At 33.9% G+C, this 23,959-nt stretch overlaps 2 protein-coding genes across 3 annotated transcripts; one reads left to right on the top strand and one right to left on the bottom strand.

Annotated features, from left to right (window-relative positions):
- Nucleotides 1-1,574: 1,574 nt before the first annotated feature.
- On the bottom strand, nucleotides 1,575-5,005 carry LOC107619331 (Tetratricopeptide repeat (TPR)-like superfamily protein). Of its 2 annotated transcripts, none has more exons than XM_021111002.2 (8): nucleotides 4,880-5,005; nucleotides 4,518-4,696; nucleotides 4,200-4,432; nucleotides 3,771-4,020; nucleotides 3,208-3,353; nucleotides 2,783-2,988; nucleotides 2,463-2,587; nucleotides 1,575-2,241 (listed from the first exon to the last, which is right to left on the bottom strand). In XM_021111002.2, coding segments are annotated over exons 1-8 (1,728 nt in total). In that variant the 5' UTR covers nucleotides 4,882-5,005; the 3' UTR covers nucleotides 1,575-1,654. The 2 variants fall into 2 exon arrangements, with proteins under 2 accessions (XP_020966661.1, XP_016177072.1); XM_016321586.3 differs by having other exon boundaries at nucleotides 4,770-4,998.
- A 1,919-nt stretch (nucleotides 5,006-6,924) lies between these two features.
- On the top strand, nucleotides 6,925-10,818 carry LOC107618296 (proteasome subunit alpha type-5). Its single transcript, XM_016320315.3, has 10 exons — nucleotides 6,925-7,096; nucleotides 7,212-7,249; nucleotides 7,378-7,459; nucleotides 7,634-7,714; nucleotides 8,430-8,543; nucleotides 8,620-8,721; nucleotides 9,236-9,294; nucleotides 9,957-10,059; nucleotides 10,355-10,420; nucleotides 10,512-10,818. Exons 2-10 carry the CDS (start codon nucleotides 7,236-7,238, stop codon nucleotides 10,602-10,604), a joined length of 714 nt encoding a protein of 237 aa, XP_016175801.1. The 5' UTR covers nucleotides 6,925-7,096; nucleotides 7,212-7,235; the 3' UTR covers nucleotides 10,605-10,818.
- Nucleotides 10,819-23,959: the final 13,141 nt, after the last annotated feature.

Genomic DNA, 23,959 nt, shown 5'->3' with positions numbered 1-23,959 from the left:
TGTCGTTTTCATTGATGATTATTCCTGTTTTACTTGGGTTTATTTGATGACTAATCGTCATGAGTTACCTCAGATCTATATCAACTTTGCTACTATGATTAAAACTCAGTTTCAAACTCAAGTTGTCACTTAAGTTTGAGGGGGGATGTTAGAATATAATTAGGATCAATTAGGATCAATTAGAATTATTTAGTATATCTGAATATTTATTATAGAATATTACGTCTTTATTATTACGATTCTCTTGGTACCTATAAATACCCCTTTATATTGTATCATTCTAGACAACTTATATAGACAACTTGAATATACTCAATAATATACAAATCTTTTTTCCAGTTTAGTCTCTTATTTCTAACAATTGAAAAAAGAGTTGAGTTGGTTTGGATCCATTTTTTCGAAAAAAAATAATATCAGCAGAACTTTGATTTTATAAACTTGAAAGAAGATGGAGAAGAGTAGAAGAAAGTGTGAGAATAGAAGTGTATGTAAGTGGTATATATAGAGTAATAAGATATTAATTTATTAAAAATAACGGTAACATAGTAACAGCTAGTTTCCAACGACTAATTTTAATAATGTGGTTAGCATTTTAAATTTTAAAAATAAAAATTATTTAATAAACTAATTATGATTTAATTATTTAATTATGTAAGTGTTAGCATTTTAATTATTTAATCTAATTAATTATTATAATTATTAACAAATTAATTATTATTTAAATAATTAATATAAATTATTAATTAAATAGAGATATAATTATTTATTATAATTATTACTAATTTAATTATTTAATATAATTATTTAATTATTTTAAATTTTATATAATTATTTATTTTTAATAATAACTTGTCAAGTGGCAAGTTATTATTGGTTATAATGAGTCCCTCTGAGTAGGGACTCTCTATTCTTAAACAACGTGTTGGGACTCAATAATGATATGCTCCAGCGGGATTTGAATCCTCTAAAGTTTAAATTTCATTTTAGAGAGTAAAGTGTGATCTTCTATCCTTAAATAGTTTCTCTTTCATATTTATTATTGGTCCCACCTATAAAATTAATGGTGAGAGATTACACTTTACTCTCTAAAGTGAAATTCAAACTTTAGAGGATCCAAATCTGCTGCAGTGGTAGGTTTCCAAAATGTCATAAAAAGTTGAATGGAACCAGCCGTTAGAAGTGCTCTAAGGCCCTGTTTAGTTGCTTTTACAAAAAAAGTCTAAAAAAATAATTTTTTACTTGTTTAAACTTATTTACTCCTAAAATATTATCATAAAAGTTTTATTGAATAACTAAAAAAAAAATAATAATACAATATCTAAGTTTAATTATTCTAAGTTAAAGTACAACATAAAAAATTAAAAACAAGATATCATAAACTATGTTATTTATATGAGACGTGCGGATATGCGAATCTGCAGATCGGATCCGTGGATATCACTGTTAAATTCGCAATTCGATCCTAGCATAGCACGGATCGGATAATATCCATAAAATTCGGATCGGATGCGGATATGCGGATATTATCCGATCCATGTGCTGCCCTAACACTAATTAATAAATACTAAATAAAATAATTTCAAACGGTTTAGACTGATTTTTTATTGTCTCTTAAGCATTATTGAAACTAAATTATATAATATATTCAAACAACTTAGATTGGCAAAACAGTAGTGTTAATATCCTTATGCATTGTTCTAATCACAGTAGTAACTTGTTCAATTTGCTCTTCATTGGAGCATGCTGCAAGAAGCACCTTAGCTGTTCCTCCATCAGGGAAACAACCAGCATCAATCATCTCTTCAAATATCTCCAAACACTTCACATACAGCTTTTTCTTAGAGTAGGCTCCAATGCGTGATGTCCAAGTCACCACATCAGGTTTCAAACCTTTGCTATGCAGCTGCTGAAATATTTCCTCCATTCTCTCAATGAATCCAGCTTGTCCATACCTGTTTATCAAGATATTATATGTGCTGATATCAGCTACATATGATCCTTGTTCCATAACTGCCATAACTTCCTCCATCTTCGTGAATTGGCCTAACCGGCCGTACAAGTTCAACATGCTGTTGAGAACATAAGTGTCTAGTTTTAGGCCTGATTTACACATTTGGTTAAGAATGTCTTCACATTTGCTCACACTTCCTGTTCTTGAATAGGCAGATAAAAGTACCATGTGGGACTTCATTGTTGGTGTGATTCCCACTCTTTTCATATCTTCAAAAACAGCTTCAGCATCTGCATTGATGATAAGACAGAAAAAGAATAATTGAATCAACTTGAATCCGTAAAACAAAGCATTATGTTCCTTTTGCTTCCCTTAAACTAAGGGAGAATGAGTTGAAGCAATGTTATTTTCAAACATATGATGCACATTTTTTGGTTAAATCCATTAGATTGTCCCAAAGATTATTTGAATAAGCAAAACAAAATGACAACTTAACATGGTAGGTATTTACCATTTTCAAAACCTGCTTTGCCATATGCATCTACCAAGATATTATAGGAGGCTCTATCTGGTTCACACCCCAAGTGCTGCATTAGTGAAAAAATCTCTGCAGCTCCATAAGGAAAACCTGCACGACTGCCGGCGACACAAAAATATCATGTTTTGTTCCCCTAGATCTAAAATTACAAATTTCACATGCGAAATAAATATATACTTTAAAAACATATATAGTTCAGTTTTTTTCTTTATGAATCGAAACAAACGGGTTTAAGGGTATACAAAAGTCATCAATAAAATTCAAGAAACATTTATACCATATTCCATAACAACCTGTAAGCTTCCATGAGGGCATTATAAGCATATACATCAGGTTCATGCCCAGCTTCTTGCATCTGTTCAAATACTTCTTCTGCTTTCTCACATAGCCCCTCTCTAGCAAATGCATTCACCAAGGCAGTGTATGTGCAAATGTTAGGTTTACACTTGTGGCTTTGCATCTCGTTGAACACTTCTAAGGCCATGCTGGATCTACCAGCCTTCATTAAATTAAAAGTTCAAACCAGTTAACAGAATTAAGTATTATTTGCAAATGACCAAAACTGTGAAGAATGCTCCATCAAGCAAAACAACATTACTTTAAGGCATTATCATCTGACACAGCAGCTTTTGCCAAATAAAAAATCACTATGATGTCAAATTGAAGGAGATATAGTTTTAATTTAAAGAAAATTGAAATGATGTTTAATAAAGCTCACCTTGCCATATAAATTTATCAGCAAGGTATAGGTTTCAGTTGATGGATTGCATCCATCCCTCTTCATCCTTAGGAAAATCTCTTCTGCTTTATTAGGGTTTCCTCCTTTCATCAATCCATTTATATAAGCATTATATACAACAGCACCTGAGTATTCATTTCTGATAAAGGGTTAGCTACTTTAGAATATCAAATTTCCTGTGATATAAGTGGATCTATATGTAAGTTGTCCAAAAAAATGTGAATAAGCATGATGCATAAATGTACATATCACTTCTTATATCTCTTATCTCTTTCTAATGCTTGAACTCTGTAAGTGGATGCTCACCACATATTGCAGAGAAGATGGCATGAAAACCTTTTTCTCTGATCAGAATTGAAAAATGAAAAGTATCACCTTTGAAAGTTTATAATAGGGAGTTCCAACCATGAGAGACATTTGTGTGGATGACATCTTTTGGGATTAAACTACTTCTATGTTTATCATTATCTCTAGTCCAAAATATTTTTTGATCATGTTTCTATTTCGGTATGATGCATGAACAAGTTAGGTCAGGAACATACTTGAAGGAAGGCTGTAATTTCGCATTTCGGCAAAGACAGCTTCAGCTTTTTCTAGCAGGCCAGACATGCAGTAAGCTTTAATAAGAAGGGCATAAGTATCTTCTGTCGGAATGCATCTAGCCTCAAGAAGCTCTAGATATATGGATTCTGCTTCCTTGTGTTTAAACTTTTGTCCATAAGCATCAATGAGTAAATTATAGCATATAACATCTGGCTTGAAGGAGCTTCTAACCAATATCCATCTACATATCTGTAAAGATATTCTTTTTTCGTTATGACCAATAACATTAAGGAGAATGCTAGAGGGCCAACACATTTAGTGTAAAAAACAGGAGAGTTGGCTAGTGTTGATTCAAATGTAAGACAAAAACAAGGAAAAAGTGTCTCGTCGCTATATAATAAAAGTGGAATTCTCCATTATTTCCTCACCGAAATGATTGCATCCCATTGTTTCCTCATCCGAAGCTGAACAGATACACTAACAATATCATCCCATGTGTCAAGAGATGCAGGGAAAACATCAAGTGAACGCCAAATGCTATCAGAATCAACACCCTTTTGAACAAACTCCACAATCATCTGAGCAGTGGGGCTTAACACTGGGAATATCCCATCAACAAAACCAGAACCGTATTTCCAACCTTTTCCTCTCAAAGAACCACCTGCAGGTACACAGAAAAGTATTACTCACATTTCATCAAACACCTTTCATTCAATGCCAAAAAAAAAGTAACATTTCCTACTTACATCTTTTCCTGGACACTTTCTTGTGATTGAAGTTCCTTAACTTGCCACTTTTGTCAATGTAAACGCTGTCCCTTTTGAACTTCTCAAGAGCCACACCACTTGCATCATTTGCTTTCCATTCAGATAATTCAGCTCTTGGTTCTATCAATGTGTGGTTCACTGAGCATAAAGAATTTAGCCTGCAAAGTACAGAACCAGATAATAAGTTTCAGTGCCACTTCAAAATAAAATTTTAAAATGAACACTCCCTACCTATAGCATAAGTGTTGAATGCAAGGGGCCATGTCATAACTACTTAGTAACATAGGTGAGAAATAATGGAATATAAAACTGAAATGATGGATAATTTGATTTGAACTTACATTAAGGCATGTAGTAGGAGAAGGTCCAAGTTTTTGGATAATGAAATTGGATTTTTTTTTTTTTTTTGAAAGGAACTTGTTTGGTTTTAGTTAAGGTGAGATAAATGAGTTTTGTAATTGTTTTTAATATATGGACAACTGAAATAAGGAGTAAATATCCATGAGAAAATAAATATCTTAGCATAGCAACATGTTAAGCAAAAATATTCCATAACTTGAAAAGAACCATTTCTTTGGGACCATATAATTTGAGGATGTCATACATTTTTATATTTGGAGTAAACCCCAAATGAATAAATGACTTTTGAAGTTAAACATAATAATTTATTCTTTTTCTAAAAAATAGTTAATATTTTTTTTAGTATTAGTTAAATTTTTTTCTAATGTGACGGTGAGACATAATTAATCATGAGTTTTCATACTAGCATTAACCTTTTCAAAATATTCTTTGATATATATTAGTGAAAGCAGTAATTAATCCATTAATTAAAAAATTATATAAATTTCCTGCAGAAAAAAATAATATAAATAACAAAATAAATAGTTAATCATTCTCATAAATATATTATTGGGTTAACTATAGATGTACCCTAGGTGAGTAAGTTAAGAACTAGATTTTAAGTTATAAATATTTCCTAAATTTTTTTTTATGTATATTGCAATAATTTTTAAAATTATCTCTTATTCTCTCTTATCTTTCTTCCCTTTTTTTAAATTCTAATCTTTATTTTTATAACAACCATAAAATATACTCTATTTTTCATCATATGGAGCTCCAACCATATTTTTGAGGGCAAGGAGAATATCACTATGCTGGATTAAATTTTACTAAAATAAAGAAATTGATAAAATAAAAATAAAAATTTAATTATTTTTAAATTAAAATAATAAAATTTACACATAATATAAATTATAAAATCAATAATAATTAAATTCTGACCTTTTTTATTTGTTTTTTTTTTTTTTGGAGAAACTTTTGTCCACCAGACCAACACCTATTTTCATGGTTACACAGTAGTCAACACTACCAGTCTACCATCAACATAGCTTTTTTTTTTTTTTTTGTGGTGTACATCAACATAGCTTTTGTTATGAAAGAAGGAATCAATAAAAGATGCAGGCCTTTTCGGCCCAATCTATTGAAACACTAAAATCATGGGTCTGGATTAAGACATATTGACCGGGCCTATCTGTCTCACATCTTCGTTTTTCCTTTATCGTCTCCTTCTTTCATAAAAGATGCAGGCCTTTTCGGCCCAATCTATTGAACACTCTAAACTCATGGGCCTGGATTAAGACATATTGACCGGGCCTAATCTGTCTCACATCTTCGGTTTTCCTTTATCATCTCCTGCATTATATTTCTTTAATTATTTTTTAGAGAAAAAGACAAATAGGTTCCTGATTTTTTGTCTTGCGGATATTTTCGTTCCTGACCATTAAAAAATACTTTTAAGTCCTGACTTTCACAAAATTTAGACGGATCAGTCCCTCCGTCCAAATGCCTCCGTCAGGTAGCGTTTGGTGGAGAGATAGAGACGGAAAGACTGAGACTGAGAGACAGAGACTAAGAGACAGGGATTGAAATAAATTTCAGTATTCTGTTTTGTGCAAAATGGGAGACAGAAATTGAAACAAGAATAAAACTCTAATTTAATTTGCACAAAGGATAAAATTGAAATTAATTAATTGAAATGAAAGTATTTTAGGTATAAAATGTTATTAAAGTTTCAGTCTCCATCACTAAAAATTTCAGTCCCCTGTGTCCCTACTTTTTGGAGGTACTAAAATACTGAAATTTTAGAGACAGAGACAGAAATTTTAGTACCAGTCTTTGAACTAACAAACACGATACTGAGTCTCAGTCTCTGTCTCAGTACCTCAAAACAAACACTACCTCAGAGACTAATCTGTCCAAGTTTTGTGAAGGCCAGAGACTTAAAAGCATTTTTCAATGGTCAAAGACGAAAATGTCCGCAGGGCAAAGTTAGGGATCTATTCGTCATTTTCTCTATTTTTTAAAATTTCCACTTTTTAGTTTTTAGTTTTTAGTTTTTTGTTTTTACAAGATGGGACACACAACACAGACCCCTTGAGCAAGCAAAGCAAAGCCAAGCCAATAAGCAAAAGCCCACATCGCCGCTCTTCACTCCTCAGAGGCGCAAAGATCAAGAGACAGTATAAGCTGAGCAAGTTGAAGCCATTTTTGGGCAAGTGGTAAGTAATTCCCTCTCTGACTCTCACAGTTTTCCAAACCCTAATTACTTCTTCTTCTAACTCTCGTTTCCCCTCTGTTATCATTCTAATCTCTTCGTTCCATCTTTCTCTGTAGTGATTTCATCGAATCAAATCGAAGATGTTCCTTACAAGGTGAACAGCTTTTCTTTTCCATAATGCATTTCGGGGATTTTCTTTTTTGCCCTACTTCTTGCTCGATTTTATGCTCGAATTTTGAATCTGCTGGGATTTTGTTTGGTTTAATTGTGTTGGGTGAATAGGACCGAGTATGACCGAGGAGTCAACACCTTTTCTCCTGAAGGCCGTTTGTTTCAGGTTGAATATGCAATTGAGGCCATCAAGGTATGCCCTTTGCCCTTGATCTCTTACTTCCCTCTCCCTTTTATCAACCAAGTCCCATATATTAGGGGGAAAATAGGGTTTAGTGCTCCAAAAAGTGTTGTTCTAAACTTTCATTTCTTCTGCTGAGGACTTATGTGCGTGTTTGTGAATGGTGTTTCTTTTATTGGACTGCAGCTGGGTTCAACTGCTATTGGGTTGAAGACAAAACACGGTGTTGTCCTTGCAGTTGAAAAGCGTATCACTTCACCGCTACTGGTCTGGCCTTTCATTTGTTTTGCTATTGAATTACATTTGTGGCAGAAATGTGCTGTTACTGACTAGTTCTCATTACACAATTTGATGATGTTAGGAAAGATACATGCATAATATTAAGTTTTGATACTTTGCATAAAGTGATTTTTTTTTGGGATGTACTGCTGCATTTTGTTAATTGTTGATTTGTTGTGTTCTAATATAATAGCTAAAGGGCAACTCTTTCAGTTTTTTTTTTTTTAAGTCTTTTGAAAGGTTTCAAAGAATGCTTTTCGAATCCAATTGAAGGTGATACTAGATATTGGATGTTAACAAATTATCTAGAAACCAACTATAAATATAGTTATCCAAATTTGTCCTGCTACGGTCAATTTCGATAGGGATTCAGAAAAGCAAATCCCTTTAATGTTATATAACTGATACCGTGAATGCACAGTCATGAATTGTATGTCATAAAAAAATGCTGTAAAATTGATGCTTTCTTTTTTCTTCTTTTTGTTTGGTGAGAAAGTTTATATTTCTTTTGTGGTGAAGGATAGGATTAGATCATTTGTTGTTAGGTTCTACATACAACAATAAACCACTAATTCTTTCATCATGGTATTATGTAGCTTTAAGAAATATGATTGTATTAATGTATTTCTGTAATCACTTCCCTTTTGCTCTGATATATTTGCTTGGTTGAAATTTATCTTATGCTTCTTAAAATCTGTTTCAGGAACCTAGCAGTGTGGAAAAGATTATGGAAATTGACGAACATATAGGTTGTGCAATGAGTGGATTGATTGCTGATGCTCGAACACTTGTTGAGCATGCACGAGTGGAAACTCAGGTATTCTTAACCTTGTAAGACTTGGCAGGTAATTAATTATCCTATGATTGATATATATATTTTTTGTTGTTTACAGAATCATAGGTTCTCCTATGGTGAACCGATGACTGTAGAGTCTACCACCCAAGCACTTTGTGATTTGGCCTTGCGTTTTGGTGAAGGCGATGAAGAGTCCATGGTAAAGAACTTCGCTTTGATGTCTACGTTGTTATGGCTCATAGTTTTATATTTATGCACAACATTTCATGAACTTGTCCTGCTAACTGAATTCATGTGTTTCTTACCAATTCCATTGCCTCTTATGTTGCATTTGATGAATGTTTATTGGAGTTACCGAGATATATGGAGGGCTATTATTACTTCCAAGTGTGGGGGTGCACATGTTTCGGAATCTTCCATCAATTGTTGAAATAGATACTGCTCCTGGGGTGGTCCTATAGTAAGAGACTATAGTAGTTTGAAAGATTTGGAACCCATGAAAATCTCACCATAAGTTGAATTGTTGAATTTTATAGAATATATATCATTTGCGTTCCTTAAGATTCATTTATGTTAGCAGTAAAATCATTAGTTACATTCATTTGCTCCCATCGTGCTGTTTACGCCTCATGACTTGTATTAGATTGCAACATGTCGTCACTGTTTCTGCATGTTGATTTATGACACATGCTATTTATTTTTCCGTTTGACAGTCTCGACCATTTGGAGTTTCTCTTCTTATTGCTGGACGTGATGAGAATGGACCTAGTTTGTAAGTATTTGTTCTTTCCTTCACTTGAGCAATGGCTATGTGTGGCCATTGTGATGTTGTCGTCGTATTGTCCCCTTTAAACCCAACCCCCACCCCCCCCCCCTCTTTCTTTTTCCTCGGGGCCTTATTTAGCTGGCAACTCTAGTTTAAAGGTTTATGTGTATGAATCTGAGACCTGTGATCTTTTCTGAATTGATGTTATTCCTTGTATTTTATGTTTTTCTTTTGTATGAGTGAGATTACCCAAAAAAAGGGGAGTTATTGGGGGAAAAAGTCTGAACAATTAATGACCTGGTTAACCATGTTGAGTGTTTGCCTTTAATACTTCTCCTGTCTTACCTTCAATTCGGCCATATCCTTTCTCCAAAAAAACTAACTCTGGGGAGTTATTATTTGAAAGTCATTTGCTGCCGGTGTACCTTTAATTACTATAAAAATCTGTATTCAAACAGATTATTGTTCAAGTCAGTTGTAAACAGATGTTGTGTACTTGTGTTCATGTTAAAGTAATGCAGCTAATTGTTAAAAACAGAAAATAATGCACAATATAGGTTTTATTCTTCTAGGCTCAGGTCTCCCCATGATAATTGTTTTGTTCATTGCCGCTGATCCTGTTGGCTGTTGACACTACTCTTACTAATAGTGAGATTTTCATTTTGCAGATATTACACTGACCCATCTGGCACATTTTGGCAATGCAATGCAAAAGCTATTGGATCAGGGTCAGAAGGAGCAGATAGTTCTCTGCAAGAACAATACAACAAGGTATCCATGTCCTTACAGTGAATTGTTTCTGAACTTTTTATTCTGCTCCTAGCAGTTCATAAAAATTGAAAAAGGAGCCGAAACATGGATAAATGGGATGTAGATAGAATGAAAATTGTACAAACAATAAGTTATTGCCGTACATCATTCCTGCCCAAATTAGCATATTCTTTAACAACTAAGTTTTTGTCCCCCCTGACAACTGTTTGCCTTTGAAGGATTATCCTTTGGTTCTATCAAGATAGCATGAAAATTAGAAAAAATGATGTTAATATAAATATATTATGTTATACAGGACCTTACTCTTGAAGAAGCAGAGACTATTGCTTTATCCATTCTGAAGCAAGTTATGGAAGAGAAGGTAAGGAAAAACCAAATGCTTTTGTTTGACCCCCAGAAATGAATGGAAAATAAAATATAATAACTTGTTTCCATTGCAATTTTTATGTTAGGTAACTCCAAACAACGTTGACATCGCTAAGGTGTCCGAAAAATATCATCTTTATACTCCGGCTGAGGTGGAAGCTGTGATAAGTCGCCTATGAATTCCTTTTGTCTGATTTGCTATCATTGCCATATGTTCCCATACCTTGAACCCCTGCCTTACCTACAGTCTGTTTTAATAGCTTTGCGCTCAAACTTTTTCGATACTACACTTGTGGCCAAATTGTACTCTCTATCTGATTCTCAGGTGTTAAATTTGCTAAATTCAGTTTAGTTACTATATATTTATTGGACAATTTGGAAACGCCACATGAATATGCTCTCATGAGATTGTTTGCCGTGATATTGATGACTTTACTGAGCATTTCGGAATTATTTAAATTAACATCGGAACTTATAAATTTTTGTTGGTTCGACTGTCACGGCTAAAGAACGTTGATCACGCTTTTTTTAAAAAATATTCATTACAAATATAATGTAGATTTTCATTTTGTTGATGGTTCCGTGAATGTTCTTTTTCCTATGTTAACTATTCTTCTCTTTTAAAAAAATACGGTAAACATATCCGGTTAATGTTTACCATACACATGATAAACCTAGAACTAACTACTGATTAAAATATTTCACCAAAAATTCAATAAATTAATGTTCTATTGTCTTGTTATTGTTTATTTTTAAATTGTAACATTAATAAAAAAATAAAATTTAATCATAATTACATTGGTGTTTATTAATCTACTAGTGTTACTAATTTGATTGGACGTTAATTTGTTTTGTATAGCGGGGTTTTTCTTGGTTATAAAATATTAATAAGCATGTATAGGCCAGGTGTCACGGCCTTGGACACACTCCAACGCTACCGTGTCGGCACTCGGACTTACTCAACCTCTTGAGATAAGACCAAGTCAGCCTAACCCTCAATACTTAGCAAGAAAGCTAAGAATACAAGAGAACACAAGAGAAAGGAAGCTTTGGTGGAAGAACACTTTATTGCTCAAGTGTGTTTACAAATGATTCACACACCCAAACTCTAACTCTTACCCCTATTTATAGCCATCCACCTCCTCAATGGATGGTTAGGATTAAATCTAATCAACGGTCCAGATTAATCATCCAGAACCTTCTTTACAAATATCTATCCTACCACAACTCTCTAAATGTTTTTAGATTATTCCATACCACTCTTTATCCTTCTATATACATCTATACTCTTCTAGAATACTCTATGACCTTCCAGAGTCTTCTAGAACCTTCTAGGGTATTCCGAAACCTTCTAAGACATTCTAGAACGTTCCGGAACCATCTAGAGTATTCTCAAACACTCTAGAAAACTATACAAACATTGTTAAATCTAACCTTCTAAAATTTACCGTGACACAGGGCTCAGCATTGAATTGATAGTGTTAAAAAAAGAGGAAAAACGAAAGGATACGAAATATATTTTTTTAAAAAAAACAAACGTTATGTAGTCATAGTTATGAGAATTAAACCGGTGATTAAATCGGTCAAGTTACTGGATCACTGGTTCAATCGATAAGTCACTGGTTAAATCGGTTTATCCGATCCTATATAAATAAAAAATAATAAAAATTTTAAAATTAAAATTTATATACATATTTTCACTAACATTTTAAGAATATTTAGTTATTCTAAAACAATATGGAACATGAACAATAGGTATTTTGTTAATTTTATTCTATTATAAATATTTTTATTTTTTTTATATTAAAATAACTATTATTTTTAAATTTCAATAATTTATTAATTAGTTTATATCTATTATACTATTATATACTACAAGTATTTATTAAAAAATAATATTAATAGATATTATATAATTATGAAAAGAAAAAATAAGTGAGTTTATAATTATTGTTAAATAAAAATATAATTAATTTAAGAATGAATGAGTTTATAATTAAAATTAAAATTTATTAAATAAAAGTAAACTATTTGATGAAAGATATTTATATGTATTATAATTTGTATCTATATTTGATGAAGGACATTTCTCTTATTGAGAACAAGTGTTCGAACCCTATCTCAAATATTTTCAAAAAAATTTAAATTCCAAGCGGTTCGGTCGGATCAGTCTTCACTAAATTTGACCAATTTTTATCGGTTCATTCTGAATTTGATTGGTTCGTTCCAGTTCTTTATCTTGTATGGTCTAAACATCGGATTGGACCGGTATAAGATTCGGTTCACCGATTTTCTAGTCGAACCGACTAATTCGATCTGATTTTAATAACTATGTATGTAGCAACTCATAAGCCAATAAAAAATCTTAAAAAGAATTTAGATTCATAAGAAATTAGTCTTTAATACGTGGGGTTAGAGAATACTATAAAAACCAAAAAAAGAAAAAAAATAATAGTAGTTAAATTGCCGGGAATGGATCCTCTCGATTGTTAAAAAAAATTGAGTGTAAAGTGTGATCTTTAACCCTCCATTGCTCTCTCTCTCATATTTATTCTTGGTCCCACTTATGAAACTAATGGTGAGAGATCACACTTTACTCCCTCAATTGTTAAAAAAAAGAGAGGATCCATTCCCTTAAATTGCCTCATGCTTTGAAAAAAGACGCTTCTACTTAGTTTTCTTTTTTCTTTTTTACTTTGTTCCTGTTTGTTTTCCTTCTTTTGTCTTCTAAGTAGTGACTGAAAGTTGTGATAGACTTAGAGAAGGGGGTTGAATCTATGCCTTTCTTTTAAGTTACTGAACTAGCCCTTTAAAACAATATTTGAATTCTGATTCTGTTTGAACTCAGCAGCGAAAATTTATGAGACAATTTATTTTTGTCTCATGAATATCAGAAAACAGAACAGTGTAGAGAAGAGAAAAGCTAACACCAGCATATATCCTGGTTCGGTTACCTTGTGCTATGCAACCTACGTCCAGTCTCCTCCACAGCAATGGATGAATTTCCACTATAGTTAACAGTATTACATACACCAATTCTACAGGATTGACACAATCCTTTCACACTCAAGTTCTAACCTAACTTGACATTGGCTATGCTAATACCTAACTATTCACTCTTAGTGCTAACCCAACTAAGAAAGAGATACCTTACAGGTACAAGATTCAAGACATGAACATACCTAAAGAAATCTGAAAATAACTCTAGGCTTTTCTCTCAAGTGTATCACTCAACCTTTTTCCACTCATGGCTTTTTCTTTATCTCTCTCAATATGCCTTTTCACTCAAGAAATTACAGAAAGATAAACATTGAAAAGTAAAATACAATTTATAAAACATGAAAGAGATTGACTCTTCAACAGCCTTTTTGCTATGTGATAAACCAGATTTGCATGTCTCTGATTCAGTTCTTTATTTTTGGCAGAATGCTTCTTTGAAAGAAAGCACTGTCCAAGTAGATGAACTTCTTCAGAGAGTTTCTTCACAGAACAAAACCTCAATTGCACTGGGTTATCTCTCCTTACCTTCAAAATGAGCAGCAAGCTTCTTTTATCTCCTTGCATGTTGCTAGGTTCATCTTCCTAGGTCAACTCCTTGAGCACTGAGCTTCACCAACCCAGCCGATCACTTTTTTCTCAGTATTCTTCAAAATAGAAACTTTGCTTCTGACTTCTCTATCTTGACCGAAAGCCATAAAGCAGCAATCACAAGAGTCTTCCAATGGTCAACCGAATCTGAGCCATTGAAAAGCTACTTGGTCCCCAAGAATCACTTGTGACCGTAGATACACAGCAGTGAAGAACAAAAATCCTCTTTTCCATATAGCTCAAAACGAAGTGGCAGAGAGTTGAGGATGAAGAAAAGAAAGTGTGTTGCATGTATGAGGAAATGGTTTACCTTTAACCTTCTGATCTTTTCTTGATATGGTTTGAAATGGTTGATTAGACCTTACCCCTCTTTGCTTAACCTTCTCTTTCCTTCTTCTTTTATGACTAGCTTAGGGACTAAGCTCTCTTTCTTATTTTTTCTGAGTTCAGTGATTTGACTGAGACAGAGAAGAAAGGAACGTTGCTTTGGAAGCAAGATGGAGAGATTTGAATCAACTCGGGCTTGGATTGGATTCTTCTTAAGTTCAGCCCGTTGGTTCCTTGGCTTTGTTTCTTTTGGGCTCCACTTGATTAGCTAGTCCATTAGCCTTGATGTTTTTATTTTCATTCCAATTTAGCTGGTAACTAAGTTTTGGCCTGCATTATTTACTAAATAATTAGCACCATACAATAATTAATACTCAACACTAATTATTTATTTTGTCCAAAAAAAATGTTTGTCATCATTAATTAATTTAGTTAATTTCTTAACTCAACAATCTCCCCCTTGATGACAAACATAATTTAAACAATGATCAAAAGGAAATGAATTTGAGTAAGGTTTAGAAACTCCCTTTGATTTTTGTCATTTGCTTTTATGTTGCTCCCTTTTTCCTTTTCAAGATTGGCTCTCCCTGGATTTATGCTCTTCTCTTCTTTCTTGTTTACATATGCTTATTTGGAACCAAACAGATACTATATACTAACCAAAGATGCAGCAACCAGTGATGATTTTAATAGCCAAAACAGAGCATTAACACATCAGGGTCAGGGTCAAGACAGCAACATATCATAAAGCAAGTTTTCAACCTCATTCACAACCGTTCACAACATTTGCAAACATTTGCAAATCAAGATTATTAAAATCTGCCCTTTGATATGAACCACTTTGAGGGAGAATGATGTGGTTGACCATTCGATGCAACTGAGCACGTTCATATCCTAGGGCTTTGTGAGTGGGTGTAATGCCATCAATTAAAGAAACATGTTCACAAATGTGAGCCAATGCATCATTGTAAGAAATTCCAACACCTTCATCCCACTTAATTGAAGTGTAAGCACAGGGCCCAACATCCGTATACTTCAATGCATCACTGATTGTTTCATTGTTCAAGATAATGTCTCGGCCTTTTACATAAGAATGAACAGTCCCTTCATGATATGTCAGATTTGCATAAAACTCTTGAACCAACAGAGGATAAACAGGCTTTTGGATTTTAAAGAGATGATTCCAATCTAAAAATTCTAGATTTTCAACAAAAGGAAAACCTTTTCTTTTCAAAGTTGGTAAGTCAGCGAGAAAAGATGGACACAGAGTACGGTACTTAACTACTCCTTCAAAAAAGTCATTATTCATGGCAGATTTAAATCTATAAGGATTAAAGTTCGAATGAGAGGTCAAAAAATGAGATTTGTGATCAAAAGGGCCAATATCTGGTTCTCTAACTGTTTTAAGAGGTATACGAGGATTACCTCTCTGTGAACACAAGGGAACAGACTTTGACCTAGGTTGTGTTGGCTCGGAGGCAGGTTCATTCGCGGCTGGCCGTTTTCCTTTCGAAGTACTAGGCTTCGATGACCCTAGTTTTGATGGAGGTTCCTTCGGAGGTTGAGGGTTTGGCGTCGACTTGGCCGAAGAAGGGAACCTTGAAGGGTTCTTGGTGCGAGCCATGGGATCGGTTCTAGGAGGCGAGGTAGGAGGAGATGGAAATGGAGTGAAGGTTCTGTCCTGAGAGCGTGTTGAGGGTTTAGACTTTGCAGGAAGCTTGTGTATCTTCTCTCTAGGAAGTTTTTGCATGATGGTTTTCTTCCTCATTTGGAGGTTTCTAGTTTAAGAAAAAAGGAGTAATGGAGGTAGTGGAGGAAACCGAAGGGTTTGAGAAGGAGTTATGGAGGGAAGAAAAAGATTGTTGGTAACCGTACCCAAAAGAAAATTTCTTAAACCATGCAACTGCATCACCTTGTGATATGACGTGAAAAGACATGACCTCACCAAGAAATATTTTATTTGATTTTAAAATAAAACAGGAAATTAATTTTAAATTTTAAAAATCCTTTTTTAAAAAATAAAAAAATTAAATCAACCTAAAAGCCTTTTTAGACAAACATTATGAATCATACAAGCTTACAAAAAACAAATAAAACAATATGTAACATTCATATTAGGCCCAGAGGTGGTTTGAATTAAGGAAACATGTAGGACCACCCATGATCTGATTTTTGAGGTTGGCCCAGATCAACTTTCACTTGCAACAAGCCCAGAACACGCTGATTGAAGGGAAAGTTCTTCACATGCCCAGAATTGTCTCATGCCTGTTTATGAGACAAAAACTCCAACAAATACATCAGCAATTTATAAACAATGAATCATAGCCCAGAATTCCTAGGCTAGTCCTAAGCATACAGAATCTGTCCTCAGCAAGTGGTTTTGTGAAAATATCTGCTAATTGCTCCTCCGATTTAACAAATTGAATGCTAATATCTCCTTTTTGAACATGTTCTCTTATTGAGTGAAATTTCACTTCAATATGTTTAGTCCTAGAGTGCAAAACTAGATTTTTAAAAATATTAATGGCACTCATATTATCACACAGTAAGGGAATATTTTCAGTATTTAACTTGTAATTAGCAAGCTGTGTCTTTAACCATAACAACTGAGAACAACAAGAAGAAGCAGCTATATACTCAGCATCTGCAGTGGATAAAACCACTGTTGGCTGCTTCTTACTTGACCAAACATTCAAGGACTTCCCAAGGAAGCAACATAAGCCTGAAGTGCTCCTTCTATCAACTCTATCACCGGCAAAATCTGCATCACAATAACCAACTGCAGAAAAATCATCAATCTTAGGATACCAAAGACCGAAATTGGATGTGCCATGAACATATCTAATGATTCTCTTAACTGCATACAGATGTGACTCTTTTGGTTTGGATTGGAACCTTGAACACAATCCAACACTTTGCACAATATCAGGTCTAGAGGAAGTTAAGTACATAAGAGAACCAATCATTCCTCTATACCTAGTCTCATCAACATCTTTCTCAGTTTCTTCCTTATCTAATTTTGAATTAGGGTGCATGGGAGTTTCCATAGGTTTGGCATTTTCCATACCAAATTTCTTAACTAATTTCTTGGCATACTTCTCTTGATGAATGAAAATACCTTTTTCAGTTTGTTTAATTTGTAGCCCAAGAAAAAAAATTAAGTTCACCCATCATACTCATGTCAAATTCACTTGTCATGAGTTTTCCAAATTCAGAACAAAGGGACTCATTGGCTGATTCAAAAATAATGTCATCAATATATATTTGGACTAGAATAAAGGAATCATTAGAGTTCTTGATAAATAGAGTTGTGTCTGTGGTGCCTCTTTAAAAACCATTTTTCAAAAGGAAAGAGCTAAGTCTCTCATACCAAGCTCTAGGAGCTTGTCTTAAACCATAGAGAGCTTTAGATAATTTGAAAACATGGTTAGAATGCTCTTTATTTTCAAAATCAGGTAGCTGCTCCACATACACTTCTCTATCTATCACACCATTCAAGAATGCACATTTCACATCCATTTGATATAATTTAAAACCACAAAATGCAGCATAAGCTAAGAGAAGTCTTATGGCCTCCATTCGGGCAACAGGGGCAAAGGATTCATCAAAGTCTATTACTTCTTCTTGGTCATATCCTTGTGCCACTAGTCTTGCTTTGTTTCTTGCAATGCTGCCATCTTCTCCTAACTTGTTTCAAAATATCCACTTGGTACCGGTCACTTTCTTTCGACTTGGCCTTGGAACCAAAGTCCAAACTTGATTTTTCTCAAACTCTTGGAGCTCATCCTCCATTGCCTTTACCCAAGAAGGGTCACCAAGGGCTTTCTTGACGTTTTGAGGCTCCATTTGAGAGAGAAGGGCAATGTTTATTCCTTCATTTGTCTTTCTTGTGGAAGACCGAGTTCTAACCCCATGACAAATATCCCCAATAACAAATTTCTCAGGATAATTATTCAAGAATCTCCATTCACGAGATCTGGTGGACCTGGAGGCAGATTCAGATACCAAGAGATTCTGGGTGCTGCTGGCTTCAGGGTTTTCTTCAGATTCATGAGATAAAATGAAATTGTCTCTTGAATTTTTAGCAACTGCAGTTTCTGGTTCAGCTTGAACAGAATTTCTATTTTCATGATTTTGTACAGTTTCGTCATCCTTTTGAGCTTGATTCCCTGCATCACAATCTTCCAAAATACTTTGCACCAAGTTAGTATCACAAAATTTAACATGTATGGACTCCTCAATAATCGTAGCATCTTGATGATAAACCCTATATGCTTTACTAGTTGTGGAGTATCCTACAAACAAATACTCATATGCCTTTGGATCAAATTTTCCCAAATTATCCTTGTTATTTAAAACAAAATATTTGCATCCAAAGATGTGCAAGTAATCTAAGTTTGGTGGGTAGCCTTTCCAAAGTTCATAAGGGGTTTTCATAAAAAATTTTCTTATGATTGTTCTATTCAAAATATGGAAAGCTGCGTTGACTGCTTCAGCCCAAAGAAATTTTGGAACATTACTCTCACAAAGTATAGCTCTTGTCATTTCTTGTATGCTTCTATTTCTTCTTTCCACCACACCATTTTGTTGTGTTGTCCTTGGACAAGAGAAGTTGTGATATTCCAAATTCCTCACAAAAAGATTCAAATAAATTGTTTTCAAATTCAGTTCCATGATCACTTCTTATAAAAGAAATCTTTAAATCCTTTTCATTTTGAATTTTCTTGCAAAAAGGTTCAAAAGCCGAAAATACTTCATTTTTGTGTGCAAGAAATAAAACCCAACAAAACCTAGTATAGTCATCCACAATTACTAAACCATAATGTTTACCACCTAGGCTTTGAGTTCTTGTTGGACTAAATAAATCAATGTGTAGCAACTCAAGTGGTCTTTTAGTAGAGATGTCTTCCTTTGGTTTAAAAGAACTTTTTGTTTGTTTTCCCATTTGGCAAGCATCACAAGTGATGTCTTTGTCAAACTTTATCAAAGGAAGACCTCTTACTAATTCTTTCTTTACAAGTTTGTTTATTTGAAACATACTTGCATGGCCCAATCTTTTGTGCCATAACCACTTTTCAGATTCTTTAGAATAAAGACAAGCTACATTTTGATCCTTTAGTTCATCAAGAGTAAGTCCATACATATTATTAAAGCGCTTGGCAACAAAAATCACGTCAGTTGTCTTCTCATTAACAACACAGCATTCAAGTCTTTTGAAAGTCACTAAATATCCTAAATCACACAGCTGACTTATACTCAAAAGATTGTACTTCAAACCACATACCAAAAGTACATCATCAATGAAAGTAGATTGTTCATTACATACTTTTCCAACAGCAATAATTTTACCTTTACCATCATCTCCAAAGGTCACAAAACCTCCATCATACTTGTTTAGTTTGATGAAATAAGTTGACCTTCCAGTCATGTGCCTTGAACATCCACTATCCATGTACCACATATCCTTTTTGTTCTTGGATGCTAGGCAAATCTGCATGAAGAGTTTCAAGTAGGCTTAGGTATCCAAATTAATTTGGATCCTTTGAAGTTAATCCATCTTGGTTGTCCAAGAGTATTGAAATCACACACAACATTATAAATTTGGTTTCCCATAACTCTCTTTTCAATGAAACATTGTGCATATGACTGACCAAATTTTTTGCAATTAAAACAATGATTTTCTGATGCATGTTGCTGAAATTTAGATGAGCTACCATGCTGGAAATGATTAAATGATTGAAATTTTCTGGTTTTTGGAAGAGGTGCATTTCTTTTGACAAATTGATTTTTGTTATAATTATTCCTCTTTGTAAAAGCATTTTCACCCGAATTTTTGAAAACTTTTGGGTTTTTAAAAAATGAGGTTTTGTTGTAAAAGAGTGGTTTCTTGAAAGCGACTTCATTTTTCGAAATGTATCCAAACCTGGCCTATTTGAACTAGGTTCGGTTCTTGGTGAAGGCTCAGTTTCACTAGTGTATACTTCATCAAATTTTTCTTCAAATGTTGAAATATATCCAATACCAGATTTGATTTGTGTGGATTTAGTATTTGTTGAGGAAGCCATAAATTTTATAGAGGAATCATTGAAAACTGCATCTTCTTTGGCTATGTAGCCTAAACCAGATTTTTTAAATAATGGTTTTTGACTTGCAAGTAATTTGTCCAAGTTACTGGAACTTTGAGCAAATTTTGCTAAGTCACCATTCAGTCTTTTAATCATATCATTTAATCTTTCATTTTCAGCAATTAACTCATGAGAAGGATCCACAATGTGCTTTCCTTTTAATTTTTCAAGTTCAGATTTTAGAAATCTGTTTTCTTCAATGATGTCTAAAGCACATTCAGTTTTCTTCACATTTTCTTTTAAAAAATCATTTTCAACTCTTAACACATCTCTTTCAGATCTGCACTCATTGTACTTGTCAAGCAATTTTGAGGTGTTTAAGGTGAGATCATCAATAATAGCATGTAGATCATTCATAGACAAATCAAAGTAATTTACCTCATCAAAATTTTTGTTTCTAGCCGTGAAACAGTCTTTGTCTTCACCTTCAGACTCTTCTTCCTCATTGGAGTCATTCTCGAGATCCTCCCAAACTGCCATGAGTACTCTCTTCCTTTCCTTCTTTCCTTTGTCCTCCTTTTTGAGCTTTGGACAGTTCAGTTTGAAGTATCCAGCCTCCTTGCAATGATGATACGTCACTTTGCTCAAGTCCATCTTGTGATCCTTTGAGCTTGAACCCTTGTATTTGACCTTGTTCTTCATCATCCTTTTAAATCTCCTAGCAAAAAACAAAAACTCATCTTCTGAAATGCCATCACTAGACTCACTCTCTTTTGTTTCTATTTTTGACTTGAGGGCTATTCCTTTTTTCTTTGAGTCTGGGTTTGTATGTGTGGTTTCATAGGCAAGGAGTTTTTCTCTCAGCTCATCATAGGTTATGGGGCTTAGGTTATTGCTCTTGGTTAGGACAGTAGCAGTGGTTTTCCATTCTTTTGTGAGGCTTCTAAGGAGTTTTCTCACTAGGGTTTGTTTTGAGTAGTTTGTACCCATAGCATCAAGGTTATTGATTATGATTGAGGATCTCTCAAACGCTTCATCAATGCTTTCTCCATCCTTCATATTGAACATCTCATACTCTTTTCGCAGCATATCGATCCTCATTTCTTTGACTTGTTTAGTGCCTTCGTGTGTAACCTGGAGTTTTTCCCAGATTTCTTTGGCTGTCTTGCATCTAGACACCTTCCGGTACTCTTTAAAGCTGATAGCACAGTGAAGAAGGTTGATTGCTTTAGCATTCAGCTCCATCTTCTTCTTATCATCTTCATTCCATTCAGCTTCTTCTTTTGGAGTCACCACTCCATCAACACTTGTTTTTGTTGGGATCTTGGGACCGCTCACAACAATCTTCCATATGTTGTAGTCAATGAATTGGATGAAGATCCTTATCCTTTCTTTCCAGTAGGCATAGTTCTTCCCGTTGAAGAAAGGTGGCCAGTTGTTTGACTGGCCTTCAGTGAAGGTGTAGGCAACTATGGTTGTGCCCAAGTTGTTCGCCATTGGATCTTTGCTCCAAGCGGTTAAGCTTGATTCTTGAGACCTTAGCTCTTGATACCAATTGAAGGTTGTGGTAGGCTTAGAGAAGAGGGGTTCAATCTATGCCTTTCTTTTAAGTTACTGAACTGACCCTTTAAAACAATATTTGAATTCTGATTCTATTTGAACTCAGCAGCGAAAATTTATGAGACAATTTATTTTTGTCTCATGAATATCAGAAAATAGAACAGTGCAGAGAAGAAAAAAGCTAACACCAGCATATATCCTGGTTCGGTTGCCTTGTGCTATGCAACCTACGTCCAGTCTCCTCCACAACAATGGAGGAATTTCTACTATAGTTAACAGTATTACATACACCAATTCCACAGGATTGACACAATCCTTTCACACTCAAGTTCTAACCTAACTTGACATTGGCTATGCTAATACCTAACTATTCACTCTTAGTGCTAACCCAACTAAGAAAGGGATACCTTACAGGTACAAGATATAAGACATGAACATACCTAAAAAAATCTGAAAATAACTCTAAGCTTTTCTCTCAAGTGTATCACTCAGCCTTTTTCCACTCATGACTTTTTCTTTATCTCTCTCAATATGCCTTTTAACTCAAGAAATTATAGAAAGATAAACATTGAAAAGTAAAATACAATCTGTAAAACATGAAGGAGATTGACTCTTCAACAGCCTTTTTGCTATGTGATAAACCAGATTTGCATGTCTCTGATTCAGTTCTTCATTTTTGGCGGAATGCTTCTTTGAAAGAAAGCACTGTCCAAGTAGATGAACTTCTTCAGAGAGGTTCTTCACAGAACAAAGCCTCAATTGCACTGGGTTATCTCTCCTTACCTTCAGAATGAGCAGCAAGCTTCTTTTATCTCCTTGCATATTGCTGGGTTCATCTTCCTAGGTCAACTCCTTGAGCACTGAGCTTCACCAACCCAGCCGATCACTTTTTTCTCAGTATTCTTCAAAATAGAAACTTTGCTTCTGACTTCGTTCTCTATCTTGACCGAAAGCCATAAAGCAGCAACCACAAGAGTCTTCCAATGGTCAACCAAATCTGAGCCATTGAGAAGCTACTTGGTCCCCAAGAATCACTTGTGACCGTAGAAACACAGCAGTGAAGAACAAAAATTCTCTTTTCCCTATAGCTCAAAACGGAGTGGTAAAGAGTTGAGGATGAAGAAAAGAAAGTGTGTTGCATGTATGAGGAAATGGTTTACCTTTAACCTTCTGATCTTTTCTTGATATGGTTTGAAATGGTTGATTAGATCTTACCCCTCTTTGCTTAACCTTCTCTTTCCTTCTTCTTTTATGACTAGCTTAGGGACTAAGCTCTCTTTCTTACTTTTTCTGAGTTCAGTGATTTGACTGAGACAGAGAAAAAAGGAACGTTGCTTTGGAAGCAAGATGGAGAGATTTGAAATCAACTCAGGCTTGGATTGGGTTCTTCTTAAATTAATCTCGTTGGTTCCTTGGCTTTGTTTCTCTTGGGTTCCACTTGATTAGCTAGCCCATTAGCCTTGATGTTTTTATTTTCATTCCAATTTGGCTGGTAAACTAAGTTTTGGCTTGCATTATTTACTAAATAATTAGCACCATACAATAATTAATACTCAACACTAATTATTTATTTTGTCCAAAAATAATATTTATCATCATTAATTAATTTAGTTAATTTTTTAACTCAACAGTGATGGATTTAGAAAATTTTAGTAATGTGGCAAAAAAATAATATATTTACATATCTAAAATTTAAAATATATTAATCAATTTTTTAATATGTCGCATAATATTTTATTTTAATACTAGCATCTTGTTAAACATTTTATACCCATAAAAATTCATTTTTATTAATTATTTTTTATATAATAAAAAATTATACCTTCATATTTAAAAAAACTATAAAAAGCCTAACTTAAATGGACTAATTTCAAGTTTTTAATATAATTGTGTGAGGGAACAATAAAAATTGTGTAAAATATAAAAATTAAAAAAGTCAAACAAATCATAATTCTTTTATATATAGTTATAGATAATGTTTTTTTATTAAATCA

This window comes from Arachis ipaensis, chromosome B9 (genome assembly GCF_059453495.1).
Source record: "Arachis ipaensis isolate K30076 ecotype BB chromosome B9, ASM5945349v1, whole genome shotgun sequence".
In the NCBI taxonomy this organism is placed as follows: domain Eukaryota; kingdom Viridiplantae; phylum Streptophyta; class Magnoliopsida; order Fabales; family Fabaceae; genus Arachis; species Arachis ipaensis.
This window is presented reverse-complemented; position numbering and strand designations above follow the sequence as displayed.